The sequence below is a fragment of the Chionomys nivalis genome, chromosome 6 (assembly GCF_950005125.1).
Source record: "Chionomys nivalis chromosome 6, mChiNiv1.1, whole genome shotgun sequence".
NCBI classification, from domain to species: Eukaryota; Metazoa; Chordata; class Mammalia; order Rodentia; family Cricetidae; genus Chionomys; species Chionomys nivalis.
This window is the reverse complement of record NC_080091.1, coordinates 75,790,566-75,807,884: the sequence shown is the minus strand read 5'-3', so window position 1 is coordinate 75,807,884 and position 17,319 is coordinate 75,790,566. Positions and strand designations below refer to the sequence as shown.

The following is a 17,319-nucleotide window of genomic DNA, read 5'->3' as shown; positions in this document are numbered from 1 at the left end:
TAAAAATCAATTTTAAAAAAACACCTCCCTTCTCATCACCAGCCCCAGGGAGAGCTTCTAAGGGTTCCCTAGGGCTGCAGTGATCTTCTGGATTAAGTTATTCAACTAGAGATTCCAGCACCCTGATCGCCCCACAGCCCTAGGTAAGGTGGGAGCAAAAACCTCAGCCTTCCACAAAGGTGAACTGAAAGCATTCTGAACACAGCTAGTTGCCAAGGGGTTAAGTGTGAACACACCGTTCATGGGCCCACATAAGAAGGCAGAGGAGGACTGGACAGAGAGCTCGGCACTGAAGAGCTCATACTTCCCTCATAGAGGACCCACAGTCTGTTCCCGGCACCCACTGCTCGTACTTCTGTTTGTATGCTAGTCTAGCCACTAAAACCAAGTTGACCAAATCAGAAATGCGAGCTGACCAGGGGTGGTAGTGCACACCGGTGACCCCAAACCTTGGGAGGGAAAAGCAAGAAGGTGTTGAGTTCAAGGTCAAACTGGGCTGCATAGTGAGACCTTGTCTCATTAATCAGACCGAGCTAAAGATATAGGCTGGTGCAATTAGAATCACTGAATAGCGGTAGTTTTTAAAATTCTTCTGGTCTTCACATTCGAGACAGTTCTAAGAGAGAAATAGGGGACTACAGAGATGTTTCCGTGGTTAGGAGCACTGGCTGTTCTTCCAGAGGACCTGGGATCAATTCCCAGCACTCACATGGCAGCTCACAACTGTCTGTAACTCAAAGATCTGACATGCTCACACAGATATAAATGCAGGCAAAATACCAATGCACATAAAAGAAAAATAAATAAACTATTTTTAAAAAGAGAGAACTAACAAAGGGTATTAAAAGGGAAAACTAAAGGCCCTCTGAAGACACACATTCATGTGTGTGTGCATATGTGTGCACGCACAGGCACACACACACATATACACAGATGGAATCTACTTTCAGAACCCTATGGTATAGTTTGTAAGTAATATAAGCTGTGGGCCAAGGAGGAATCACAAATACAAAAGGGGTCAACCAAAGAACTAAAATGCACTTGAGGTCCTTCATGTCATGAAAGAAACATTCTGAGCACACACGAATAGGGAGCTCTGATTTCCATACTTCTTAATATCCTTGCAGATCATCCACTCGATGTCCGGGAGGGGTGTCCCTTCCGCTGTGCACCTCACAGTCTGTCCCCCACCAGAACCATGGTGGTCATCCACAAGCTCCAGGATGGAGGCAGGAACTGCAAGAGGAAGGGAGAAGTCAGAGCTGCGACATTCTTGCCCCTGGAACAGAGATGTTCCCATGAGTTCAGACATGATCCTGAAGGGTAATCTTACCCGTTGGGTAAGACAGAAAGAAACGCTGCAGCTTGAACAGACCCGCTCAGGTAATAGCTACTCCAGCGTGAGCATCTGGGGGCTTTGTGCCTCGATGGTTTTAGGGTTGAACTGAGGGGAGGAAGAAGTGCCTCAGCTGGGAAGGGGAGGAGGACCCTCCAGCTATTTATGCACTGAGGATATAACTAATGAATTTGACAGAAGCATCGAGTCATGCAGACTTCACCCAAATGCACTCATGGGACATCACTAGATTTTAAAGATCCTTTTGCCAACTTGTAGTCAAATAAGTTAGAGACAGGCAAATGCTTGGCCAGAATGTATGTACGTACACTATATGCATGTCTGGGGCCTATGGAGGACAAAGAGGATATTGGACCGCCTGGAACTGGAGTTAGAGGTGGTTGTGAGCCACCATGCGGGTGCTGAGACCCAACCTCAGTCCTCTGCAAGAGCAGCAAGTTCTTTTTGCCTATGAGCAATCTCTCCAGCACCTTGACTTGTTTTTTAAAACATGGGGTTCCATCACCAAGTAATAATAATAAGCTAGAAAATATACATCTTTAATTTACTTTTACGTACTTGAATTTAAAGTAAATAATTTAAACTAAATAAATATTTTAAAATAAATATCAAAAACTAAACTAAACAAAAATTTAAACTAAATAATACATACTTCAATTTAAAATTTTTCCTCAGGACAATTTTTTTCTCCAAAAGAGTTTTCGATTCCAGACATTTTCAGAAGTTGGGTCCTCATGAGAAGTCTTAGGGAAGGTCTCAGTCTAAGTATGTAATTCATTTATACCTCCATACACCGCTTACACACAGCCAGGTGATAATTTTTTTATTGACAATATTTTTATACGCCTGAATATTTTCTGACCTGTCACAAGATGTCCGGTCAGGATTTCCCACTTGTGACGTCAGGTAAACACTCAGAACGTTTCAGATTTTAAGCCCCATGTGGAGGCAAATGCCTGGAATCTTAGCACTGGGGAGGCTGAGGCAGGAGTAGCGCTATTCCAGGGCTAGCCTGGGCTACATACTTAGCCCCTATCTTGCCTCCTTCCATGATAAAAAATAATGTCTCAGATTTTGGAGCTTTTGGGTTAGAAATGCTCAAACCAGACCTGCGTTGGCAGGCACGACAAAATGGCCCCTGACATGCGCCATGTCCCGTCCCCGCTGCCACCCTCAGGTCTTGCTTTTCTCCAAGCTATGAAGAGAAGAGTCAAGATGTTTTTGGTGAACAGTCAGCCCCTGAAAAAGCGTGACCTTTATGTGACTTCTACATACCCAGAGTTGACAGCTCAAACGTGTAACTCTTCACGTCGTCGTCATTTTGAACTATGATGGTGTAATGGCCGCTGTCTTCTTCCTTAGCCCGGATCAACTTTAATTTGCTTTGATATCTTAAGGAAAAAGAACTTTATTTTAAAAAGCAGTAGCCAAATAACACCAATTGTTCAAGCAATTGCAGTCTTAGAAACTGTATTTCTGGGGAGAAAAAAAGTCTCTTTTTTCTTGTTAATGTCAGTGTCTTTTCTAGAATTCTTGATCTAGCTTCCACACACCAAAAGGCTCATTCATAACCAATAAAAAACCAAGTATTTTGAGATAAGCCATCTCCAGGAGCTACCAATTCTGGCAAGACCTCATTTCTAAATGAAAATAAACAAGGCCTTTTTAAATGAAAACACTTAAGATGGCTCTGTTGGTAAAAACTGCTTGTTGCTCCAGCCTGATGGCATGAATTCAATCCCCAGAACCTATGTCAAAAGATCGGGTGCAGAGATACCCATCTACAACCCCAGCACTTCCGTGTGAGATCGGAGGAGACAGGAGAATTGCCCCAAAGCTCTCGGGATAGCTAGCCTGGAATACTCAGCACAGTGACAGCAGCAAGAGACCCTGCTTCAACAAGGTACAAGGCAACAATGGACTCCCCAAATTGTCCTCTGACTTACAGGTATGCTTTGCCTGCATCTGAATTCGTGTGTGTGTGTGTGTGTGTGTGTGTGAATACAGTATTTTCACATTTGTCTGTCATTATGAAACACACAAAAACATCTAGAAATTATTGGACTTTCTATGCATCCCTTTTCTTACGTATAAAATATGATAATTAGCCAGGCGGTGGTGGCGCACACCTTTAATCTCAGCACTCAGAAGGCAAAGATAGGAGGACCTCTGTGAGTTCGAGGCCAGCCTGGTCTACAAGAGCTAGTTCCAGGACAAGCTTCAAAGCTACAGAGAAATCCTGTCTTGAAAAAACCAAAAACCAAAACAAACGTGTGTGTGTGTGGTAATTGTGCACACAGAGCACTCGAGCTGCGAGTTTATTCAACAATATTTAAATGTGGAAAGCATCACTTCTCGGCCTTTTGGCTAAGATCAAGTGTAAATGTGGAAAGCATCTCATGGGCTCCAAACTACCCGGCAAGTGCAGAACCTGTACAGAAGCAGGCTATGCTAGCTCTCTCTCTGGCCGCTACAAGATTGGCTTCAGGACTGGATTTCCCTAGAGGCTGCCCACACACACCCAACTGTGGACAGCGAAATGGTCCAGGCCATTCATGCCTACACTTGGTTAGCAAGAAAGCCAGGGCGTTCACTGGCTTTAGACTCCAAGAAGCCAGAAACTCCACTCACCTTGTGCTGCCTGACCCACCCAGGAAAGAAAAGACCAAGGACTGAAGGGTTCTCCAATCACATTAGCAAGCAGCCTTCCTAAGCCACTCCCCCTGATACGCCTGCCTTCTTGCCAAAGCTCTTTATCACAGCCTGGGAGTCCTGCTCAGAGGCACCTGAAATGTCAGCTGTGCCGGGTGACCCTGTCTCCCAGCACTCGCAAGCTGGGGCATGAGGGTCACTATGAGTTTGAGGCCAGGCATCACTACATAGCCAGACCCTATCCCAGGTAAACAAATATTAATAATAATAATAATAACAACAACAACAGCCAGAAGCATAACTACTTTAAATGGTGCAGTGGTTCACACCTAGAACCCTAAAGGCTGTGATAATAACACAAGCATCTAGGACTGCCCGGGATAGGAACAACTGGAGAACCGCCATAAACAGGCTGCCCATGCATGCTCAAGTATTGCTGAGGCATAAATGATGGTGATGGTGTGAGACAGGAAGATTGCTGAAAGTTTAAGGTAAGCTTTGGCTAGAGACCCTGTCTCAAACAAACCAAAGTTTTGCCCTCTGGCTCCTGGATTCTCCTCATAACTCAAAACTGAAGAGAAATTGGGGTCCCCGATGGTAGAGGGCTTGCCTAGCATGCAAAAGACACAAGAGACCCAGGGCAGATGGACAGCATCGGGAGCAAGGGAAGGCAACACTGCTTAAGCGATGACAGAACCTGCCAATCACCCAGGACCCAAATGACTCCATGACTCAAACTTAATCAGACTCCTTTTTTTTTTTTTTTTTTTGACAGGGTTTCTCTGTGTAGCTTTGAAGCCTGTCCTGGAACTTGCTCTGCAGACCAGACCAGTCTTGAACTCACAGAGATCCGCCTGCCTCTGCCTCCTGAGTGCTGCGTGTTCCACCACCGCCTGGCTAGACTCCGCTCTTATTTCCAGTAAACTCGTGGATTGGGGTGGATGTACTCCAAATAATGCCATTTGTTACAGGTAGGTTTGCATGTAAATTCCCTCCCAAGTGGAATCAGTCCATACGTCTGTTGAAATATGATGACCACCAAGGATTCTATGGAGTTCAAGCAATCCCACTTCCCCATCTTTTTCCTTCTCTTTTAACTAGATCCAGTATGCTGCTTTTCACTGAGGGCAGAGCCTTTGAGTCCTTCCTTTCCATTTTACCTTATCTATGTATGTTCGTCAGGTCGCAATGCTATCACTAACGTGTGACGGAAGCGTGATTAACATGGGACTGTGAGCCTGTCTTAGCTTAGATCTGGCAGGCTGACGTTCAGTCTGGGTACCCCGGCACACGCCAACCTCTTTCTAAGAAGACAGAAGCGACCTTTGAAGGCTCCCTTTACCTCGTTTCCTGGCTCTTCTGCACGTCGGTGGTGATCTCGGTGAGATTCTCAATCAGAGTTGAGTTGTCCTTCAGCCAAGATATCCTGGGAGTGGGGTAGGCCTGCACCTCCACCACGAACTCTCTGACCTGATGCAAGTTGACGGTTTCCATCTGGCCGAAGGTGGGCTTGATCTCCACAAAACCTTTCTCTGGACAAGCAAGAGTCCCCGTTACATAATAACCACTGCATATGGATCCCAAGTACAGTGAGCGACTGGTATGTGAGAAACTAGTATGGTACCGTGGACAGAAATGGTGACTTTCTTCATTTCTTTGACCTCCTTGGTGGCCTGCCGGGCAGCACATTCGTAATCTCCACTGTCTTTCACCGTGGCCTTGGGGACCGTCAAAGTGTACACCAGTTTGATGGATGGGAGTTTGATCTCCTCCAGCATGGTGATACCCTTGTTTCTCTGCAGTGGCACACAAGAAAACTAACGTTTAGAAAGCTCCTTCCAGAATGAGCCCTAATATGACTCCTGAATGTAAGTGGGCTCATGGGTTCTGAGTGAGGTGCACGCCCTGGGAGACTTGGCAACCGGGGGGGGGGGCAAGTGTAGTGGGAGCAGGGGTTATGTAGGATTTGCTGTACTTGGCAATTTTGCTCTAAAATGATATAAGAGGTGTGGTGGGTAGATCATAGCTCTAATCCAGTGTGTGGGAAATTGAAGCAGCACTATTCCCCCAGGGCGGAAGCCAGCCTGACCTACGTAGCAAGTTCTAGGCCAGCCTGGACTATAGAGTAAGCCCCAGAAAACCAAAAGACAAGCAGAAATGTAAAAAAAAAATCGGGCTAGAACTGGGCGGTGGTGGCGCACGCCTTTAATCCCAGTACTCAGGAGGCAGAGTTTCCGACCAGCCTGGTCTATAAGAGTTAGTTTCCAGGACAGGCTCCAAAGCTACAGAGAAACCCTGTCTTGAAAAAAACAAAACAAAAAAAGGGCTGGGGCAGTAGCTTAGCCATGAGTCACATGCTCAGTACCTATGAGACTCTGGGTTCAGTCACCAACATTACATCTTTTTAAGAAAAATAAATAAATAAATAGAAGGATAGTCAATGATCTGATTAAACTGACTATATTATCCACTTGGGGTGTGGCTAAAACAGACTAGGTACAAAAAGATCAAGGTACAGAAATTTACAACTCAAGAGAAGGGAGGAAAGAAAAATACATGTATGATACATATAATTGACACATGGGTTTGTTTCCCATATAGAATTGTATGCGAGTATTTTGTTCCCTGTGAGGCTCCCATCCACAGTAATAAACACCATTTCTGTGTTGGGTTCCATATCTTCATACACCGCTCTTACATACTCGCAGCAGCCATCAGAATAAATGAGACTTTATGCAAAGCTCCAGCTAGACGGAAGGAATATGTTCTGGTATGCGTTGCCCAGATTGATGACTACAGACCATAATAGCACAAATGCCTAGCAACACTATCAGAAGCCTCAAAACCCCAAGGCATCTGAGTCAAGACAATATAGATGCATGACTACCCCCACCATGAGCAAATATTTTAAATCCAGGCATTTCTTGCTTTTCTAATATTTTAATTGCTGTGTTATAGTCACAGAACATTCGTATTTGTTTCTGACTTCTCAAGGGGAGTCTGTACATTGTAAACACCCTGGCCCTTTATGGTCATCTCAAAGTCTCCCCTACTAAGAAAAAGTAAAGGCCCTGGAGTCAACTGTGCTTGCTGTCCAGTTGGAGGCTGAACCCTGGAGAAGCTCGGGGAATGTGCCCATTGGTGAGAAACATTTCCAGTCCTGCTGTGTTGGCCCCATGCCCTCCGTACCCGGGGGCACCTACCACTTCTCCAGGGTACGTCCACTGAAGGTCAACCACCTCATTGTTAAAGACAGCGCAGGTCACCACAATCGTTTCCCCTGACTTATACACGGTTTGGCGTGCTTCCATCTCCAGATTCAATTCTGACGTTGCTATAGTGAAATGACGAAGAAAATCCGGCATAGTTAGGATCTCAGAGCAGACCTGTGGCTGAGTTCGGTTTCTTTAAAATGATGGAACATCATGGGTAAACTAGTGCGATCAAGACAAAAGCTGGAAAATCTAGGAAGCCTTGCCTTTCAGTCGTATCTAACTTGGGGTGTAGTTATAATAGAGAAATAGAAAATAATAACCTGAGTAAAAGCTGGGCGGTAGAGGCACAAGCTTTTAATCCCAGCACACGGGAGGCAGAGGCAGACAAATCTCTGTGAGTTCGAGGCCAACCTGGTCTATAAGAGCTAGTTTCCAGATCCCAGGACTCGGGAGGCAGAGGCAGGCGGATCTCTGTGAGTTCGAGACCAGCCTGGTCTACAAGAGCTAGTTCCAGGACAGGCTCCAAAACCACAGAGAAACCCTGTCTCGGAAAAAAAAAAAAAAAAAAAAAAAAAAAAAAAGAGCTAGTTTCCAGGACAGGCACCAAAGCTACAGAGAAACCCTGTCTTAAAGAACCCCCCCCCCCAAAAAAAAGTAAAAATTAATCTCTTTTAACCAGAGTAGCACATGCCTGGGCATCTGGGATGGCTGTGCTCTTCCGGCTCCTTCAGGCCCTCTGCTTCTGGACCTGCCACTTCTCCATTCTGCCCCTCAGTTATTCTTAGCACCTCCCAAAGCCCACCACAAAACAAGGTTATGACATTTTCTTGTTTTTGCCCCCCACGTCTATGTAAAGACCTCCCTAAAATCTTCCACTCCAGCCCCCAATGTGCGATAGACTTTGCCAGTCTGACTCGTCCCTCACATCAAAGGGAAGAAGGTTTGCCCCTTTAACTACAGTCTTCCTTCAAAACTGCAATTACTTCATTCTTAAGTTACTGAAATTAATCTAGACCTCCAACCCCCTGGGGTGAATGTTTATTTCTTTGGGCTCTGTAGTCAAGAATGTGAATCAAATAGTAAGAGGCTTATGCAAGAAAGAATTCCTTGTGGTATTTTCCATGGAGTATGCAAACTTACACGTATAAGCAAGTTCAGCCTGTGCTGACTTCTAAGCCTGTATTATTATAGCTACAGAGGTCAGGCACATTGTGTAGTGAAAGAGGAGTCTTAAATTCCTCAACGGGAACCAGGTCTCCACTGCCAGTGACACCCATCAAACTGAAAAGCCTCGTTTGCCCGCTGCTCTCATTTAAAGAGGGGAAAGTACCTTTCAAAGCATAAACGTTGAATTCGCCGGTCTTGAACGTCCTCCCTCTGACGGTGGCCTCACAGATGTATGGCCCCACACTGAAGGTCCCGTTGAAACCCTGCCTGCTGTCGTAAGAGGCCGGCACCTGCCTACCATTGTTGTGCAAGGTTACTTGAGTCTCCGGATCTGTGGTGCGACAAGGGATGACGGCAGAATCGTCCTCTTCTACGATGACTAAAGAATCCGTCATCCCTAGAGGCACAAAGGCCATGTCTGGGTCTGCGATTGTAAGGGGGGAAAGAAGAATCTGTTAGAGTATCATTTCTTTCCTACACACATATACAGAAAAGGCGTCCCAATGGCATTATCATCGTTGATTATTATTATTATTATTGATTGGGTTGGTGGTGCTAGAGAAACAACTCAGAGGCTCACACAAGCTAGACAAGCGCTCTGCCACTGAATTACACCCCCAGCCTGGCATTACCCTTGCTAGGTAAGAATGCCACCTCAGCACAAACATCTAAGAGTCATGCCACCAACATTAGATATTTTGACCAGTTGAAGGTAACTTTAAAATCAAACAACAACAACTAAATAGCAACAATGATAATTAGCAATACCATCCAGAAAGTCAAATCAAGTTTTTGAAAATTAAGGGACCGATTATAATCCTTGTTTCTTTTATCTATTTATATGTAATTTTGCATTCTTGTTGTGTTTTGTTTTGTTTGAGATAAGGTACTGCTGTGTTTCCCATTCTGAACTGGAACATGTTAAATGACCCAGAGTAGCCTTGTTGACCCTGCACTCATGATCCCACCAACCTCCTGCCTCAGCTTTTCTAGTGCCGGATTATAGGTGTCTGCTACCGTAGTGTGAGCTGCGGGCTGTGTTCCTGCCTCCCCAGCTCCTGGTCGCCTGGCTAGCTTATGCCCCGAAGTAACAACATACAAACTGTATTCTTTTAAACACTGCTTGGCCCATTATATCTAGCCTCTTCTCGGCTAACTCTCACACCTGGACTAGCCCATTTCTAATAATGTGTGTAGCACCCCAAGGTGCGCTTACCGGGAAGATTCTAGCCTACGTCCATCCTGGGTCGGAGCTTCATCGCATCTGCCCCAGAGAGGAGAGCTATCGAGTCTGAGTTCACTTCCTCTTCCTCCCAGCATTCTGTTCTGTTTACTCCACCCACCTAAAGGCTGGCCAATCAAATGGGCCAAGGTAGTTTCTTTATTTTTTAACCAATGACCTTCCTCCATCATGCTACCTTGTCCAGCCATACTTCTTATCTGATGAACTGTTCTTAGAAACCCATACTGCCTATAACTGGTATCATTGACAAGTAGCACAGATATCTGTCAAAAATAATCTCTCAAGAAATAAAAAAAAAGCCCTATGGGGTAGGGTGGGATTCAGGGAGTGGGGCAAAGTATGCCCTTAGCCATCCAAAGACGCTGGGCTTCATCTTCAGTGTGGGGAATTCCACAGCCCGAGCCCTTCTTGGCAAAGTCTCCAGTTAGCCGTTGTGGTAAGAAGTACAAAGTGTCAAGCACCAGCTGCCCAGCTTTATAACTTCCCAGGAGAATGTCACATGGGAGAACAACACAGGAGCCTGTCGGGTAGTGTTTGTACTGGAGGTGGGAACTGGAAAAAAAATCCGGACTAGTTTAGGCAGACTGAAACCTCAGGAACCACTTTTAACAAGCCCACAGTCCGTTCTGTTTACAGCATGGAGAAAGTCCTCCAGGACTGAAAAAACAAACAAAACAACAACAATAACAAAAAAACACTAAAGATACCTATGTGTTCGTATTACCATTACTAAAATTATTATTCGTTTCATCATCATCATTAACGTGTGGCATTAAAGTGACATTCTAAATATATATCTGCTCTTTTCACACAAAAAAAAAAAAATTTCATTGTTAGAAAAGACATGTCAGGGCTGGAGAGATAACTTAGCAGGTAAATGCTTGCCAGGCAAACATGAGGACCAGAATTCAGATGTCCAGCACCCCTGTGCATGCAGTGAAAGCAGGGTGCATATGGCAGCCTGCCTGTAATCCCAAAGCTCTTTCCACTCCCCAGCAATGGACTGAAATTCCCGTCATTGCAATTTGTGTTCAGAGTTCCAAACTCTTGAACCCTGCCAACAAAGAGTTCAAGTTCAGATAGATAGACGAATGTCCCTAAGGCTATGTGCATGACATGTAGGGAACACCAGGGAACTTTTTTGAACAGTTGTCCATAGAGGCATCACACACACACACACACACACACACACACACACACACTGATGGTTATAGGTCAGAAAAGGCTCCCAGCAAAGGCAAGGTGTTTGGTAGACAAATCCACCTGCCTCAGGCTGTCAGCTAAGTCTGGGTTTTGGAGAAATCACCACCCTCCAACCACAGAGACTTAACTGTCTAAAGCCTAGCCCGGTGGCCTCCTAACCTAAGGTCACATTCCCCAGCAAGGCTTCCTAGCAGTGACTGAGGTCCATGGGCAAGAAGGCCCACCCTGCCAGCACTGTAGTCCCTAGCCACCTGGTAGAGTCAAGCGGGACCATGTAGGACTCTCCCACTCCTTTCCGAGGCCTTGCCCCTTATAAAATCCTTGCATAACTTCCATCTTGGCATCTGTTTCTCGGCAGACACAAGATCCTATCATCAGCATGGAAATTCCCCTAAATGTTAATGACAAAACTCATCTAAAGCAAATGCACATTTGTGTTAAATCTGAAACTGAATTGCTGTTTGGAAACTACCCTACTGAACTGTAAGTATCCAAGGCAAGGTCTGCCTGTTGAGTTTGTCTCCTGCGCTAGGCATGGTGCCTGGCATTTTTTTTTCATTGACTGACCCAAATAAGATGACTAGGCTTGATTTTTTTTGGCACCATACCAGTAAAAAACATGCCATAGTACAGATTATTTTCAAAATGAAGAAAACTCTGACATGTTGACAGTAAATGCTTCTTTCTGGGAGGGATCCATAGCCTTCCACATTCTAGGAGGCCTCTGCCACTGACTTATATCCCCAGGCACGAATCTTTCCTTTGGGGAGGGGCTTTTCAAGACAGGGTTTCTTTCTCTGTATGTGGCTCTGTCTGTCCTGGAACTCACTCTGTAGACCAGGCTGGCCTCAAACTCAGAGATTCGTCTGCCTCTGCCTCCCAAGCACTGGGATTGATTAAAAGCATGCACTATCACCACTTGATGAATCTTTCTTTTTTTTTTAAAATGGCACTTGTTTATTTGTGTGCATGAGTATTTTAGCTCCATGTGTATAGGGGTATCACATGTGTGCAGTGCTGGTGGCAGCCAGGAGAGGGCGCTGATCTCCTGGCATGGGAGGAACAGATTAAAGCAGCCTTGTGAATGCTAGGAACCAAATCTAGGTCCTCTGCAACGGCAGTGAGTGCTCCCAACACCCGAGCCACCTCTCCAAGCCTCCCATGGGTTGGTCTTGATTTGAAAGGGCAAAGGATCTTTATTTAACTTTATGTATTTTGCTGGTTATAATTTGATAGTCTCAGTTGAGAGGTTGAGGAGGGAGGATTGTTTCAGTCTGGCAGTTTGAGGATATCCTGGACAACATAGCAAGAACTCATCTCAAAAGCAACAACAAAAATGCTGAGTTTGGTCACACATGCCTATAACTCAGACTCAGGCGGTGAGACAAGAGGACAATAATTCGGGGCCAGTTTGGACTACATAGGAAACCCTATCTTTAAAAAAAGAAAGGAAGAAAAAGAAAAGCCAAAGGGTTGCTGTGAACCGGGGGCGAGCCTAGACTACATAGCATTCTAAGACAGTCAGAACTACACAGCAAGAGTTCCAAAAACCAAAATCAGATAGACAAACAAGCATAGTGCTAAGGAGATGGCTCAGTGAGGAAGAGCATTTGCTGGGCAAGTGTAAGGACCTGAGTTCAAATCCCTACTTATGTAAAAATCCGCACCCTCAGCCCTGCAGAAGGAGGAGACAGGAGGACAGCTTGGGTTCGCTGGCTGCCACCCTAGTCCAGCCTCACTGAGAGAAGGAACAAGGTACCGTGAGAATATGAGACACTAGTGTCTGCCTTTGGCTCATAGAGAAAAAAAAGGGGAGGGGGGACAGAAAAAGCGGGAGAGAGAGGAGGAGGGAGGGATGAAGGAAGGAAAATCTGAATTGCTCTGCAATACCCTGCACTGAACACTTATGAAATGTACATGTTGTATGACCCATGGCACAGTGACTGCGAGACAGGGCAGGGGAGCCCTGCACCTCACCTGGCACATAGATGTAGATGTGCCTGCCTTCGATCTCGCTCTCCTCCGTCTGAGTGTGGTTGTAGTAGCAAGTGTACCATCCGGTGTGGGCCGCCGAGGCGTTGACCACTTCCAGAACCGTCACAAAGAGGCCGCTGTTATTCTCCTCGTTTCTGATTTCCACATTGGGGTCCTCTTCTTCAGACATGGGGTGCTGCCAGCTCACTTCACTCTCCCCGAAGCATCTCAGAGAAAAGGAGGAATTCAGCTGCACAACCTTCTCATTCTCGTTTGGGAGGATGGAGGGTAACAAGAGCTGGCAGAAGATGAGGCTCGGCCCTGTAAAAAGAAACAGCCTTTGAATAGGGTGGGCCAGAAAGGATGGCTTCGCCAGAGCACTGAGAGCGGCCACAGTGGCGGTAGCATGAACAACGACCATTTCTACGTGAAACCCAGTCTTTCTGGATGCCCATGAAAGGCCCCCCATTATGACAGCCACCGCATCTGCTGAGAGCAGCAAGTGTCCCAACGGCCTCAACAGCCCCACCCAACCCCCCAGATTCACCCCTCCAAACACTCAAATGAATAAAGGATGTCTGATTCCAATTCCATATTTCACACTTTTATGTGTGACCGTAAAATATCCCAGTGTGGGCGGAGCTCAAGCGCATATGGCTTCTTTATTGTGCATATGCCCCGCAGAAGGTTTCCTCGGTTTAAAAAAAAAAAAAAAAAAGACAAAAGAGGGCAGGAGATGTGAGAAGAGGGGCAGAGAGATAGAGCAGACAGCGCACAGAGGAAGAACTACCGTCTTCTGGCATGCCATCTCCTCATAATGATTTCCAAAAGCCGAGGCAGGAAGGCATGAGTTTAAATCCACAAATAAGAAATAAAACCCAGGGGTGGAGGGGGGAGGGCAATGAAATTCATCTCCAAGCTTCGAGTTTCAGTCTAGCGTCCCTCGGCTACAGAGTGAAAGGAGACCCATGGTGGCTTAATTATTAACTAATGGTCTCCAGTTTCCCTCGGCACCTAACCGTAGGGTAATATGGCCACCCATAAACATGTGGACGATCTAGCAGTGCAGGCGAGTACTCTACCACTGAGTGTCTCCCTCGCTCTCTTTTGACTTCTTTTTTTTTTAAAGGAAGGGTCTCACTGTGTAGCCCTGGCTGGCCTTGAATTTTATGATCTTCCTCCTATGGCCTACAAGTCGCTGGGATTACAGGCGCAAGTCACCACACCTGGTGAAAGATTGCCCTAGTCTTTATTCTATTTGAGCATGCTCGCATTGATCAGATACTTCTTTACTGCAAGCCCATCCCAGGGAGAGGAAGAGAGCGGTGGGCAAATACAGAAAACATTTCAATGCCAAAAATATTCATAACCCTCAGACCCCTGACAGGAAACACTTGTTTCGAAATGGAATTAGTGCCACTCAGCAAAAGGCACCAAAGGTTCCTGGTCACCCCAGAGGACTGTTTCTTTCTTCTCACCCTCTTTGGGCCTATGTGTGGATGAAAAGGTCCATGGAGCTCAGAAAATCAGCATTAAGTTCCCTGGGACCGTGAGTTAAGAGGACCAGGATGTTTGTGAGGCTACGTACCTGTGAGGAGACAGCTGAGGACCAGGAAGGCCTGGTGGGAGGTCCCCATTGCTCCTGAGAACTGCAAAAGACAAAAGCCCACACAAACAGCATTAGTCAAATGGAAAGCCACCGTTAAGCCAGGTTCTCCCGCAATGGGAAACCTTAAAGGTACCATTTCAGCAGCAGCATGTCCTAGCTTAAGGTTAACAGCTAATACAGGAGGACAACTCAGAGTAAAGTACCAAAGAGCCTGGCAGAGTCTCAAAGTTGTGCCAGGGTCTGGAGACACTGTCTCAAATGGGGGGGGGGATAAATGCTATGGGCTTTCCTGGCATCTAAGAGGGGGAATTTCTTCCACCCACAGGCTGCTGCTTGCTTCACGCCATGGTTCATCGGGGGTTTGATTCTTCCAACAATCAGAAAAGTTCCCGGACTGGAGCAAATAATTGGACAATAAAATGTGGTTTCAAGGCAGACTAACCCACGTAGCTTCGACGTGGCCTCCATGACACAAAGGTGTGCAAGAATCTGGGCGTGCAAGAATCTGTGTTCTTGTGGAACCTGGACACACGGCCAGACTTTTAGAAGCTTGGAAAGGCACACAAACGAATGACCGCTGAAGAGAGAGGAGAGGCCTGGCACGTTTGAGGAACACCTTTAATTCCATCACTGGGGGAGACATGAAGAGCATCACTCTCTGTCGCGGTAAGAACACAGTGTCTGTGCAGACCGAGTTCTGGGGAATAGTAAACCTCCTTCCTAGAAATTTCTCCACAGGGTCCTCGACAGAGGGAGACTTCCGTCTGCCCCTCAAAGTTTCTTGCTACGAGGCACAAAAGTTTAGCAAGTGATCCAAAACCACACAGCCAGGGGCAGATGAGTAAATGTATGAGTATATGCGTGTATATGCATATTCATCTGTACACATACATATCTATGCATGTGCATGTGTGTGCAGGTGTGTGTGGAAGCCGGAGGCTGATGTCAGATATATTCCTCAATCACACTACGCTGTTTTTATTTTTTTTGAGACAAGCACTCTGGCTGAATCTGGAGCTCACCAATTTTGGTTGACGAATGGGCCAGCACTTCCCAGGGATCTGGAAAGGTCAGCCTTTGGGTGCCCATTCTTTCCCAATACAACCTGCCCCTGACCCCTCTCCTCTACCCGCCACTATTAGAAAACCTAATTGCAGGGTTGGGAACCAAATGCACTTTTGAAAGATGCCATCGGGCCTAATGGTCTCTGAGGATCTTGGCAGGTGCTGGAGGATGTAGGGTTTCCAAACTGCTGTGGTGACAGCCACGGGGGAGCCCCAGAGCCAGGGCTGGTTGCCTGATTTACCACAATTAGCAGTAAGGGCCCGTGTGTTTGTACACACCAATATCAACCTCCTGCCGATAATACACTCGCCAGCTTCAAAGCGGCTCCCAGCCAGCTTGCCGGCTAGGGCTCTATCACATTTGCATGACATCCTGCACTTCTCCCGGGAGGTTTACAAGCCATGGATCCTTCCAGCCCCACTAAGCTCAAGAGAAGGACTCAGCCCACTGAAAGAGCAAGCTCTGAGAACATTCTGCCCCAGCCAGGCTCCAGCAAATTTCCTCCTGTGTGTCCAGATACGGGGTGCGCTCGCTGCCAGGGTGGATGATTTGCTGGCTACAAAGAGGGCAATGAAAACAGGGCCTCGGAGAGGGTGATAACGACGCAAATAGTGGACATTCACATGTGATTGCAGGAGATTTCAAACTTACGTCTCTGATAACAGCCATTCCCTGGCTAGGAAAGCCGGGGTATTTATGAAGCTGCGAGCCGTTACTCTTCTGCAACCCAGACGATCTCGCCATGAATAACTAGCACGGCTGCCCCACATGGGAGAGAGAGAGACTCCCCGTGCTTGCTACCCATACTTTAGAGCTCAGGAAATCTTGGCTTTGCTGGTCTCTCCCCACCCTGCAAGTGCCATTCCCTCACAGCCCCCAGTCTGGAACATCCACAGGTCAGACGTACAGATAGAAGTAACTGCGATTGCAGAATCTGAGGCCCATAGCACTGTGGGTCAGTGCAGTGGGGGTTAACACTTCTGCAGGAAAGAATAACAGATTTGGGGGGTGGGGTGGGGCTTTGGGTTTTGTTTTTTGTTTGGTTTGGTTTTTCTTTTTTTTTTTTTTTTTTTTTTTGGTTTTTCGAGACAGGGTTTCTCTGTGGTTTTGGAGCCTGTCCTGGAACTAGCTCTGTAGACCAGGCTGGTCTCGAACTCACAGAGATCCGCCTGCCTCTGCCTCCCGAGTGCTGGGATTAAAGGCGTGCACCACCACCGCCCGGCTTTGGTTTGGTTTTTCGAGACAGGGTTTCTCTGTAGCTTTGGAGCCTGTTTTGGAATTTGCTGTGTAGATCAGGCTGGCCTCAAACTCAGAGATCCACCTGCCTCCTGAGTGCTGGGATTAAAGATGAGTACCACCACTGCCTGGTTTGTTTTGTTTTTGAGACAGGGTTTCTCTGTGTAGCTCTGGCTTTGCTGAAACTCACTCTATAGACCAGACTGGCCTCAAACTCAGAGATCCACCTGCCTCTGCCTCTCTAGTGATGGGATTAAAGACATGAGACACCATTGCCCGGCTGGAATAACAGATTTCTTTAAAAAAGAAAATCATTAATGGGACAGGTGATATGTTCAACTATCAAGCCTGTTGGTCTGAGTTAGACGAGACCCAAGACGTGGAAAGGGAGAGACCCACATGTCCTCTGGCCTCCACATGTGGAATGTGGCCCACACAGAAATAATAAATATAGAAATGTATTTTTAAAATAAATAATGTATTAGTGGGTCAGAGTGATAAAGAGAATGAGGATCCAGAGTTCAAGGCTAGCTTTGGCTATAAGAGACTTTATCACAAATAAATAAACAGATAAATATCGCTTCTTTCTCCCACGCCA

General features: G+C 46.4%; 1 protein-coding gene across 2 annotated transcripts in view; it reads right to left on the bottom strand.

Moving 5' to 3' along the window:
* Window positions 1-17,319, bottom strand: part of Pdgfra (platelet derived growth factor receptor alpha) — a 47,078-nt gene that overhangs the window by 22,581 nt on the left and 7,178 nt on the right. For both annotated transcript variants that reach the window (XM_057772819.1, XM_057772820.1), the window contains exons 2-9: window positions 14,400-14,460; window positions 12,815-13,132; window positions 8,555-8,815; window positions 7,213-7,343; window positions 5,634-5,805; window positions 5,352-5,541; window positions 2,633-2,748; window positions 1,110-1,236 (exon numbers count right to left, since the gene is read on the bottom strand). In XM_057772819.1, the coding sequence (XP_057628802.1) occupies window positions 1,110-1,236; window positions 2,633-2,748; window positions 5,352-5,541; window positions 5,634-5,805; window positions 7,213-7,343; window positions 8,555-8,815; window positions 12,815-13,132; window positions 14,400-14,448 (1,364 nt within the window). In that variant the 5' untranslated portion in view covers window positions 14,449-14,460. The remainder of the gene's footprint in view (window positions 1-1,109; window positions 1,237-2,632; window positions 2,749-5,351; window positions 5,542-5,633; window positions 5,806-7,212; window positions 7,344-8,554; window positions 8,816-12,814; window positions 13,133-14,399; window positions 14,461-17,319) is intronic.